We start from the raw sequence: 12,500 nt of genomic DNA, 5'->3' as shown, positions 1-12,500 counted from the left end.
TAACAAGTTGTAGAAATATCTTTTAATAAGGCACAAAGCTTAAGAAGAAATGTAATCAGCTATACTTTAGGCTGGTGAGCTAGCAGTATCAGAAGTGCAATGGGCAAAATGCTTAGCTGTTTAACTGCATTTCTTCCAGCTGTTTACATGCTGAGCTCAAATTCCATCAAGGTCAACTTTACCTTCCATTGTTGCAGGCTTGATAAAATCCATATTAGTTGAGCATTGGGGTCAATGCAATTGACTTACCTGATTCTCCCCAAAATCGTTGCTCTTGTGCCAAAATTTGAAACCATTATTTGTATATACTTCAACTCTTCTGTCATTCTGGAGGAAAATGCAAATTGAAACCTCCAGCAAGAGGTGAACAAAGATTGATGAGGTACTAAATTAATTACAGTGAGATGTTTGTTCTTGTGCCTTACCTCAAATGTGTACACCACTTACCTGCAGCATATATGGTCAAAACAAATTTTATGACATATCTAATCTTCATTCTATCTATGGTTATACATTTTCCATTATTGATATACTGTATTGAGATTCAAGACTTAAAAAAGATGGACCTTGTTTTTAAACCTAATAGAATATTTTGCTTTGTATGTATGATATGTGTATGAGAGGATGGGTGACTAAATTTTACTTGCTTTTTCACTGAGCAGGTCAAGTAACCTAATAACCTAATGTCATATTTTCAAGACTGCTAGACTTTTGGAATGCTCTTAAGTATTTAGTTGACTATCTCGATATTATAAAATCATAACATACAAAGTATCTATAAAATGTTGCTCTATTTCTTATAGTATTGTATACTCTTTCCATGTCTCACCACCACCATTATTTAATCTACAGTCTTTATCCACTACAAATATTTGAAGAAATCTTTTATTGATTTATTTACTTTCTTCCAGATCTGAATCACTATCAACCTAGTATTTCTCCTACTCCAACTTTACCTCTTATAGGTGATGATGTTTTAAAATTGGCAAAAATATTGTCAGCTCTACTTTCTTTGCATGTAATTAGTAGTTGGATTTATTTTGCCGCTACTTGTAGTATTAAAAGCTGAAATTCTGCCACTTTTGTCACAAAATTTTTTTTCCTGTACATCTGGTGAGTGTTTGTGTTTATGTGTGTATGTGTATATGTGTGTGTTACAGTTGATCTCACGGATAGTCACTGATTATTAGTACTAATATTGAACTTTATATCACAACTGATTCACAAACTCTAAGTCACTCTTGTTAAATTTTGTATCACAAATAAATCACATATATTTAGTAATTATGTTTTACTTGATTGAACATTTTCATCTCTCTACTGTAGTTGATATCACAACAGCACAAATTAATTCACAAATGACTGATCAGTATGTGTGTGTGTGTGTGTGGTACTGCTGATATAATACATGGTCCACAGTTTATTTATATAAACTTGGCAGTTTTTTCCCAAAAGTACTAAAAGCTTTCTTATGTAAAAGACAAAAATAACTAATTAATTAATAAAACAGTGTAAATTAGATCTATACTTTTACCGTGGCATCTGTGGTTCTCCATCTGAGAAGGAAGTTGAAATATTTTCTGTCTATCTCAAAGGTGTATTCTTCCAGCTTGATAAAACTTCAGTTCTTTGCTAGATTTCATTTTCTTTCTATTTTCATTCTTTAGTACACAATATATTTATGTATAAATCTCTGATTTTAAAAGTTCTAAATACTGGTTCCATTTATTGCTTTATTACATGAAATAAAGCATTTTTATATATATTATGTGTGTGTATTATATATATATATATATATATATATATATATATATATATATATATATATATATATATATAAAGAGAGAGAGAGATGTATGTATAGTTAAGAGGTTGGGTTTAGAAATGTGGTTGGGAGTTTGGTCCCTCCACATGAATGCTGCCAGCTAACATACTATACTATAACTGCTGGTCAACCAATAACTTGTGAGTCAAATGGGTACACACAAACTAAAGAAGCCTGTTATATATGTATATGTGTGTTTGTATGCATATGTGTTTTTGTGTGAGTTTGTATTTCTCCTTGTCTTTATATGTGTTTGCCGACTTTAAAGACTGTAAACAAAACAAAAGCTTTGACATCAATACAGGTGGTCTCGGGCTTCTTGACAGTTGTGTGATTTTCATAAATAAAACTGGCTCATAACTATGTCTAAGCTGTTTGTTGTTCAGTAGTCTAGGGATTATTACCTTATTTGGAAACAAGTGAGGATTGGTGACAGGAAGGGTATCTAACCATAGAAAATCTGCCTCAGGATATTCTGTCTGACCCATGAAAAAATGGGAAAATGGATGTTAAAATGCTAATGAGAATATTCTTGTATCATATATATAGTTATACATATAAGTACATCACGAATTATATAACTATATATATATATATATATAGGCAAATAAGAAAATGGAGAGGATAATCAATTGACAAATATCAGCCTATAAACATTCATTTGGATCTATTTATTGACTAATTACAATCATAAGTTATCAAAATAAATAAATAAATAAATAAAAATAAATAAATGAATAAAAATAAATGAGTGAAGAAATACTAAACCCTTACAGCTGTTTCTACTTTGAGGGTGTCCAACTTGCCATGGTTTCCACATCAGACCAGTAATATACAGGGATTGTGAGGAAGTAAGATAAAATAACAAAAATAGTAAGGAATGGTAAAAAAAGTCAATTCCAAGGTAATATCCATAAGTTATGGGATTACATCTTATGGTAAAGAAAGTCGCTTCCATAGCAATTTCCCCGGAAATAGCAATGGTAAGATGTTGTGGAGTGAGTTCAATGGGATGGTCCATATCACAGGGGTCAAAAGTTAGAAGCTAATGGCTATGTAATAAAGTATCGTAAAAATTAACAAAGTTCATCACCCCTTCAGTATGTAAGGCCCCTTAGACAATTCATTCCTTGAATATTTTTTATTTGTTTTGTATTTTATTGATAGATTTGATGGACTCGAACAACGCCCTTGTTTTCAAATATTAGCGGACCAATTAAGTTGTAGGATTAACTTTGGCTTCACCCTACTCTGCATAGGGGCATTAGGATGAGGTTTTTGTTAATAAGTAATAATATCGCACTCAAGTTTTATCCAAATTATTTCTTCATTAGTATAGTTATGTATTGATTTCCCGAAACAAGTTCACATTAAGTTAACTTTGTTAATTTTTATGATACTTTATTACATAGCCATTAGCCTCTAACTTTTGACCCCTGTGATATGGACCACCCCATTGAACTCACTCCACAACGTCTTACCATTGCTATTTCCCCAGTAAATGGAAATAGGATGTAACTCTCATAACCTATGGAAATTACTTATGGAAGTGACTTTCTTCACCAAAAGATGTAATCCCATAACTTATGGATATTACTTTGGAATTGACTTTTTTACCATTCCTTACTATTTTTATTATTTTATTTTATTTTATTATTTTATCTTACTTCCTCACATGTTAGATTCCTAACATTATGGTTTCTCTGATGAAGCTTTGGGGCTTAATTGTTGTCCAACCCCTGTCCAATGTTTGTTCAACCTTTTTATATTACTGGTATGATGTGGAAATCTTGGCAAGTTGGACACCCCCAAAGTAGAAACAGCTGTAAGGGTTTAGTATTTCTTCACTCATTTATTCTTATTCATTTATTTATTTATTTATTTGTTTATTTATTTTGATTACTTATGATTGTAATTAATTGATAAATAGATCCAAATGCATGTTTACAGGCTGATGTTTGTCGATTGATTATCCCCTCCATTTTCTTATTTACCTTATAAATTCTGGGAAAATGTTTGCTTTACCCCCACTCATACCTATTATTCAATTGCGCTACTGACCTGCAACAGTAAACACTTGAATATAAATACATAGATATACATCTAGTAGTATATGAGATGGTAGTTTAACATCTAACTCATATAGACATATATATATATATATATATATATATATATATATATATATATACATACAGAGATAGAGAAGGGAAAAGAGAAAGAGCTTGACACTGTCTTCTGACTTGACAGCTCCTGTCAAACCATCCATCCCATGCCAGCATAAAAGGAGGACATTAAATGATGATACATATGTATATCATCATCATCATCATCATCATCCACCATTAAAGGCAAGTTATTCACAAAACGAATATTTTAAATATTTTAAATTTCATATGAAGTAGTCTCTAAAAAACTATTCCTGAGAATGAAAATGACATCACATATAAATTAACAAATGGTTAAATAGGCAGGAGATTGTACTTGTCTTCCTTCACAGTAAAACTAAAATGTATACATAATGAATTTAGCAATAATTTCATGTGTATGTGTGTGTATTTGTGTTTAATTGTGTGTGTGTGAGATCAATTGTTTTAACTTTATGTTTAGTTTCAACCAATATAACTTTTTCTTTTTAAACTAAATATTTCAACTTGAATGAGGCAAGAAAATTGTTTCTATGTATTGATCTCTGAAGTGTTATATCATCTCTGAAGTGTTATTTAAAAATCAAATGACAAATAGTTATTTATCTCATGCACATGTACAACAGAATCAGTTGTTTGTCTTTTTATGACCTGATGTATCTGTCAATGACTAGACCTATCAAGCCTGTCAATGACTAGACCTCACAATAAATCTAGTAAATATTTCTGGCACTTAACTGATGTGATAGAGCTGAGTGCCTCCTTTAGAAACCCAGCAAAAAAATTATCAGTGAAAATAATGAACCACTCAATTTTCTGTCCAGCCATTTCAGTTTATAGATTTAGATTCATACCTGGCTATGTTACTTTGTTTAATGTGCTACATCTTCAGTGAAGACTCTTAATTCTTGTCTTCTTAGTTTGTCTAATTTGGTGGTTCCCAACAATTTATAATTCAGTGCTACCTTTCACAAGAATCCCTCTTCCCCATATTTGGAAAGTAAACAAAAAAATAGTAAATTATTTTAACCAAACATAAGTTAATTTGGTCTAGTGGATTGTTATTATCTTTATTTTCTTAGATTATCCTATCCAACATTGCCAACTAGTGCCCCCACATTAACTTTTTCTGAAAATTACTAAAGACTGAGAGGACTTATATAATGAAATCATATTGGTGCTCCATCAGTCAGGTTTCTGCTTACATTTTGCTGAATGTCCCATACATATTTTAATCTCAACATTTCTTTTTTTTTACATGGATTTAAAATACAATTATTGTTTGTTAACCAGTGTTGGTGTGTTTACATCCCTGTAACTTAGCAGTTCAGTGAAAGAGACCAATAGAATAAGTACCAGACTTTAAAAAACAAAAACAAAACTGGAGTTGATTCATTTGACTAAAAATTCATCAAGGCTGTGCCCCAGCATGGTCTTAGTCTAATGACCTAAACAAGTAAAAGATAGAAGGTAAAAAATGGTACCTGATTTAAATATTTTATTGCTAAGAAAAATAATGACCCCACCACTTCTATACATCTAGTTCCTCCAAAAACACTACTGATATTTGCCATCCCCTGTGAACTCACAGTACCCCAAAAATATGTTACCACCAGATTAGAACTTCTGATCTAGCTATATATAAATTCTATAAGGAAGTGATCTTTACCATTCTAGATGAATAGAAGTGCTGAAAAATTGCTCAGTGTTTCATTAACTTGCAATTCCTAAATGAAGTTCTACTAAAGGAATAACTTTAAAAAAACCTTATTGTGGAGTCAGTAGATTAACCACATGTTAATGGATAATGGATACATCTGATTAAGAAAAGTGAACTCTGTTCTCTCTGCTTATCAATGTTGCATATGATAAATAAATATTGATTGAGTTACTGACTGAATGATACTTTAATTCCCTTCTGTGATATTCCATTACTTTATAAACATTTAAAGTGTCCTCTTAATATGAATACAAAGAGAGGTAAATAATTTTGATTGCACCTATCCCTTTGTCTATTTATATACTATATTGCAATTATTACCTTTGTATTACATATGATTCTCAATATATGATTCTGGTTGGTACACCTTGTTACTGCACTTCAGTCTGAATTTGAGTGCATTATCTAGTAGGTTTGAGGGAATGAGGGATTGAAAACATGCTCAGTGTAGAATTGATTGCATTTCAAGATCTGGTATCAGTAGGTAAGTCTAGTATCTGATTTATTACTTGTTTTTGTAATGAATTGCAAAATTTTGAGATTTTCATTTCTTCGTAGCCTTATAGTTCAGAATAAAGGCCATATTCATTCATCTGTGTGTGTGTGTGTGTGTGTGTGTGTGTGTGTGTGTGTGTGTGTGTGTGTGTGTGTGTGTGTGTGTGTGTGTGTGTGTGTGTGTGTGTGTAGTGATCATAGGTTGAGATATCAAGAAATGCAAAAAACTCTTAAACATTGGGATATTGAGACTATATTATTGGTTCCCAAATATATATTAAATTTCTGAGACAGAACTACCAACTGCCGTTTTCAGGTCTATATTTCTTTGGAAATTATTTTGGACCTTCTACATCTAAAAAATCCAGTTGGACTGGAATTTTTTCATATATATACATATATATATAAATATATATATATATATATGCCATAAAAGATACAATGAAACAAAACAATGCAGATAGAAACAGTAAAAAGTTCCTCAGATGGTATGTTTCATGGGTGCAACCAGGGCTTTTGAAATATGGACAGCTGTATTCATGATTATATCTATGTTTAAAATGATCTAACAGCTTGTAACACGTTTTTCAAAAGCAGTTACATGTCCTGAAATTTTGATTTGGAATCAACAAAATTTTATACTTTTAACAAACATAACCAACTTAGGTTTAATGGTTTTACAAGTTAAGGTATGTCTAAGATTGTCAAAACATAATTCAGGATTTGACTCTATGAAACAACTATACAAGACGGTTGGCACTAGGAAGCGTGAAATTGAGGAATATAAATTTTTTTCCTCAAATGCTCTACAAGCAATAATATATTTTCAATTGTCTCCAATAGCTCAGTCTTGATCATTCTGTCACCTCAGTCTTGTAGCCAGCCATCCATCCATGCATACATACATACATACATATATACATACATACATATATACATACATACATACATACATACATACATACATACATACATTCCTTTCAGGGTTGATAAAGTACCAGCCCAGTGCTGGTTAGTCTTCTTTCCTTCTAGCTATCACATCCTGAGTGTTCTTTGGATCAAGAATCGGAGAGTCAAAAGAATAAGTGCATCTCTTGTTACCACATAGGCACCTAAAACAATTATTGAAAGTGTAATACATGTACTAGATCATTTTCAATTCTGAGTGATTGCCATAGTTTATTATACGTGTGTGTGTAATTATACTGTTTATTTCATCTTTATAAGGTATGGTAGCTAAATGATTTAGTTACTCGTTTACTAAATTTTATCTCAGTTAATTAATGCATCTTTTGTTTGATCAAAGTTTACAGGTTAAAAAGAAAAAATAGTTATTATGGACAAAAAGTCTAATTTTATTCTAACCTTTGCAAGTTTGAAGAAAAAAATGGATTTTACAAAATCTTTCACTGAATTTTCTGTCATACAATCAATGTAGTATATAGTGTAAACATGTGTAAATATTCAAACATTCCTATCTTTCCAAATCATGCTGCATTTCACATGGAATTTTGTTCCCCTAAAGTCATCTTGGGGTATATACTGACCTACCGTTTGTGGCTGTACATTTTGGCCTGAAAACTTTGACTTGCATGCCAGAAAGCACAATACTTTAAACAGTTTGCATTAAATCATTTAAAAATTTTAAATCAATATCTGAATGAAAAATTATCAAAACCAAAAATTCTGACTTGTTTTTAACAAACTAAGTTATTCTTTTTGTCCAAATAAACATTCTAATTCTCTGTTGTATGTTTTTATTCCTATGTTAGTGTTGATGGTGATAAGTCATATAACCCAGTTACTGAGGCAACCCTAAAGGACTTTATCTACTTAGGGCAAGTCTCAGGCTGCAATTGCAATTTATCACTGAAATACAATGAAACACTCACCATGTATAGAGTGCTCCTGTTGTTTGCACATATTTGTTGTAGCTATTTGCAACTTCATGGACTAAGCTATTCCAGGGTCAGCTATCTTGTTCATAATAAAGTACTAATGATGCAATACAAATATTTAATAGCAATTTAGCATTCTCGCTACTTAGCACATAAAACTTTCAGTGATCCAATAGCATAATGTAATATTTGAATACTGTCTATTTCTATTTGTATATGTGCTCTTGTGTATAATATGCACTATGGAAAAAGGAATGTTTAGTCAGATATATTATAATTGCTGTTTAAAGTACATTGAGAATATTCACATATCCTAAACAAAACAAGAAGTAATTTGTAAGTAACCTTTGCATTTATTTATCTATGTAAACCATAAAAATTCACCTGCTGTAAAGTCAACATTGTTTAATTCACACTATCAAGTCTTTCATTTTACATAAAAGAAAGTGTGCATATTATACACAAATAAATACAGTACCCTGTATTATGCTATTAGATTCATTTCAATCATTTTTTTGAATGCTCTCTGGATTAACTTAGTCCTTTTCAAATATGAAAATAATCCTTAAGCCAGAGCAATACAAGATCTGCAATATCACTTGCAGTGGCTTTCTTTATAATGATATATAACATTGTTCTATTGTGACAGCTGAAGATATGGAAATATGATTGTACATGTAGATGTATGTGTGTATGTATGGGATAAATTTTGTATAATTATTTTTATTACTTTATCAGATTGATGCCTATATATAATTTATTGCTGCATATAATATTTATTGCTGCATAAATTTTCATAGCTGTGCCATACTATGCTATTCAACTTAGTAGTGCTATTATTTAATTTGGTAATAATGCCAATTACAATTGCTCTTTATTTGTATTTTTCATTATTATTATTATTATTATTATTATTATTATTATTATTATTATTATTATTATCATTATTATTATTATTATCATCATTATTATTATTTTACTTCTCAGAGCTCTCTCTCTCTTACTTGCTCTGGTTGATTTTGTGAGAGCAGACAGCATCCTGTTGTCAGAGGTCTCTTTCCACAAATTATAAGATTTGGAACTTGGGTGTGAACTTATCATGGAAGATATTCAATACCGAAGCACTAATCTCAAAATCCTAGCTGTCCCTAATAGAACAGATTATTATTATTATTATGATTATTATTATTATTATTATTATTATTATTATTATTATTATTATTATTATTATTATTATTATTATTGTTATTATTATTATTAGACCTATAATCTATATGTTGTTATGAAATAAAATGCCAACATATCAATTAACTGGGGTTAATTTAATCAACAAACTCTCATAAATTGTGTCTTTGTTAGAAATTATTATTGTTATTATTATTATTATTATTATTATTATTATCATTATTAAGGTGGAAAACTGACAGAATCATTAGCACACCAGACAAAAAATGCTTTGTGACACTCCATCTGCTTTTATGTTCTGGGTCCAATTTCCTTTGCGGTTGACTTTGCCTTTCATTCTTTCAGGGTTGATAAAATAAGTACCAGTCAAGTTCTGGGGTCGACGTTATCAATTAATCCCCTCCCCCAAAATTTCAGGCCTTATAGCTTTAGTAGAAAGGAGTATTATTATTTATTATTATTATTATTATTATTGGTCAGTAGTTATATTTTTATAGCGTACTTTCACTTCACTACCAAGCGCAGCTCTGTGTGCCTTGGGTATGTGCTGTGATTTGTTGTGATGCTCTGATGGTTACTGTATTGAAAGTGTTTTCAGTAACCATTATTATTATTATTATTTGTTTTCTTTCTCATTTAACACTATGTCTGGCTTTCTACTCACAATCTCATGGTTGCACTGAATCATAAAATCCCAAAGGATCTTTGCATTTCTATTTTCGACGATGCCTTCAGGTTTTATTATTATTATTATTATTATTATTATTATTATTATTGTTATTGTTATTATTATTTTATTTGTTAGCCTTCTGGAGTTGATGATTTAACAGTCACATACTGGGGTTAATTTCATTGGCCCATTCTCTTCCCTTGCCCAAAATTTGCAGCCTTGTGCCTATATTAGAAATATCTGTCTGTCTATTTATGTGCCTATCTATGTAAGGAGTCATTAGTAGTTGAACATAAAGCAGTGCATTGATAAAATTACCTGAGTGCCAAAGAAAATACCTTTTGGTATTTGTTCTAACTCTTCTTTTTTTTTTTGCATTTCATCCTTCCAGTCAAGAAAAGTCCCTGTCAAGAAAAGTGGACCAATCTAATTGATTTTATTCTACCCCAAAGTTTGTGGCCTTGGGTTGTCAGAATCATTATCATGTCAGACAACATACTTGGCTGCATTTCATGTCTTTAAACTATCAGTTCAAGTTCCTGTGAGGTTGACTTTGCCTTTTGTTCTTTCAGAGTTGATAAAATAAATATAATCAAGTAATCCACACCCCCAATAAAATTACAGGCCTCATCCCTATAGTGGAAATTATTATTATTATCTTTGATTTGATTCAGGTTCAGTCTTATTCTTGGCAGGATTTATGTGAGTAGTGGATTACTATCTGTAACCTTAGGTATCCACTAGCTTTCACTAGTCTTTCAAGTGCTTAGAACCCTCCTGATAATCTTTCCTGTTCCTAAGAGGTAAACTTTCTGTAGAAGCTCTACAGGACATTCTATTTCAATCTCCTTCAATCATTTGTCTATATTGTTGCTTATTTCCCAATCCACCAATTATTATTGGCACAATATACCAAATTCATATACCAAATTCTTGCAATTTCAAATTTTAAGGAATTTTTGTTTTGTCATTTTTCCATCTTCTTTCTTTATGATTCTGGAATCAAATGAACATGATGGATCAATTAATAAGCAGCTTCTCTTTTCCTTGTCTATTACTGTTATGTCTGGCTTATTATTTTCTAGCTTCTCATCTGTTTGAATAGGAAAGTCCCACAAAATCTTTAAATTCTCTGACTCCAACACTCTTTCAGCTCAGTGTTCATACCATGTGCCTCCAGCTTCAAATCTCCATTTCTGGCAAAGCTTCCAGTGTAAAACTTTTATAATTTTCCTCCTGTGCCACTTTGGGACATTCTGCAACAATGTATGCTACTGTCTCATTCCAAGTTCAACAGACTGTACATTCTTCTGACACATTCTCTCCATATACATTTTTCCTCAAGTTGTTTGTTTTTATCATTTGATCCTGGGTTGCTACAATTAAGCTCTCTGTTTCTTTTTTTAATTGCCCTGGATTTTTTCCACATACGTCTTCAATGACTCTCCAAAATTGACCACACAAAGGTTTCTCTTCAATTTGTCTAATGTGCTCTCTTTGAATTTCATTCTTGTGTTCTTTCTCCTGTTCCAAACTTGATCACTTGTTCCTTATTCACTGTCTTTAATAGTTTCTCTGTGCTGTTTTGTAAATATTCTAGTAGGCTTTTTCTTTTTATTTGTAACACTCTTCATAGTAATTAAGCCTCTTCTACCCTGGTCTCTTTAAGTGTAGCCAGTTGATAGCTTTTGGATGGTGGGCACCATACACTGTCAACAACTCTCTAGTTTTTCTGTTAAGTTTCTGTATGTCATTTTTGGCCTAGTCTATAATTCCAACTCCATATCTGATTAGGGGTACTGCTCTTGCATTTATTGCTTCAATAACATTTTTTGAATCCAACTTTGACTGCAATAATTTTCTCACTCTCCTTGTATATTCTCTACAGGTAATTTATTTCATTTCTTTGTCTTTTATTTCATCTGCTTCCAATATCCCCAAATACTTATACCACTGTCCTTTCTCAACCACTTTCATTGTTTGCCCATTTGGCTTCCTTCAAATCTTCCTCATTTCATGTTCAACATAGTGCACTTTTCAATTTCAAATTCCATAACTACATCATTTGAGGGAATGCAAAAAGTTCAGCAGCTATAAATGTTCTTAACTCTTTCTTTTCAATATTCCTAGAGAAATATACTGCCTTTGTTTCGAGTAATTTTGAAAATAATAAAGTATTAAGATAACTTATCAATTATTAAGCTGGTATTTGGAGTATAGATTAACATGAAACTTTAATGGAAGGTTTTAGTTTAGATCCCTTTGAAACAAGAAGTTTTTATCATAAAACTAGGAGTGGTTTCAGGTATAAAAAGGGATTATACAACAGTCTTGAAAATTTATGGATCCTCATATTTAAACATTTTCCGGAATTTTCTCTTTAACTATCTCTATATTTATAGCTCATCTTTGATGTCTTTACGTCAGCAATTGTGAATCATCCCATTTGTAATAATTGCAAATGGAATGATGGCCAATACATTTCTTATAAGCTAAGTTAGAGTAATTTTCTTCATTTCTCAACTTGCTTTTGCATGACATTATATAGTCACTCAATTAG

The 12,500-nt window shown here is 31.1% G+C and overlaps 1 protein-coding gene across 2 annotated transcripts in view; it reads left to right on the top strand.

Annotated features, from left to right (window-relative positions):
• Window positions 1–12,500, top strand: part of LOC115225425 (protein unc-80 homolog) — a 318,484-nt gene that overhangs the window by 199,405 nt on the left and 106,579 nt on the right. For both annotated transcript variants that reach the window (XM_036498583.1, XM_036498580.1), the window contains one exon: window positions 912–965. In XM_036498583.1, coding sequence (XP_036354476.1) covers window positions 912–965 — 54 coding nt within the window. The remainder of the gene's footprint in view (window positions 1–911; window positions 966–12,500) is intronic.

The sequence above is a fragment of the Octopus sinensis genome, linkage group LG2 (genome assembly GCF_006345805.1).
Source record: "Octopus sinensis linkage group LG2, ASM634580v1, whole genome shotgun sequence".
Taxonomy (NCBI): Eukaryota; Metazoa; Mollusca; class Cephalopoda; order Octopoda; family Octopodidae; genus Octopus; species Octopus sinensis.
The sequence above is the reverse complement of the archived record's forward strand: the minus strand, read 5'-3'. Positions and strand labels throughout refer to the sequence as shown.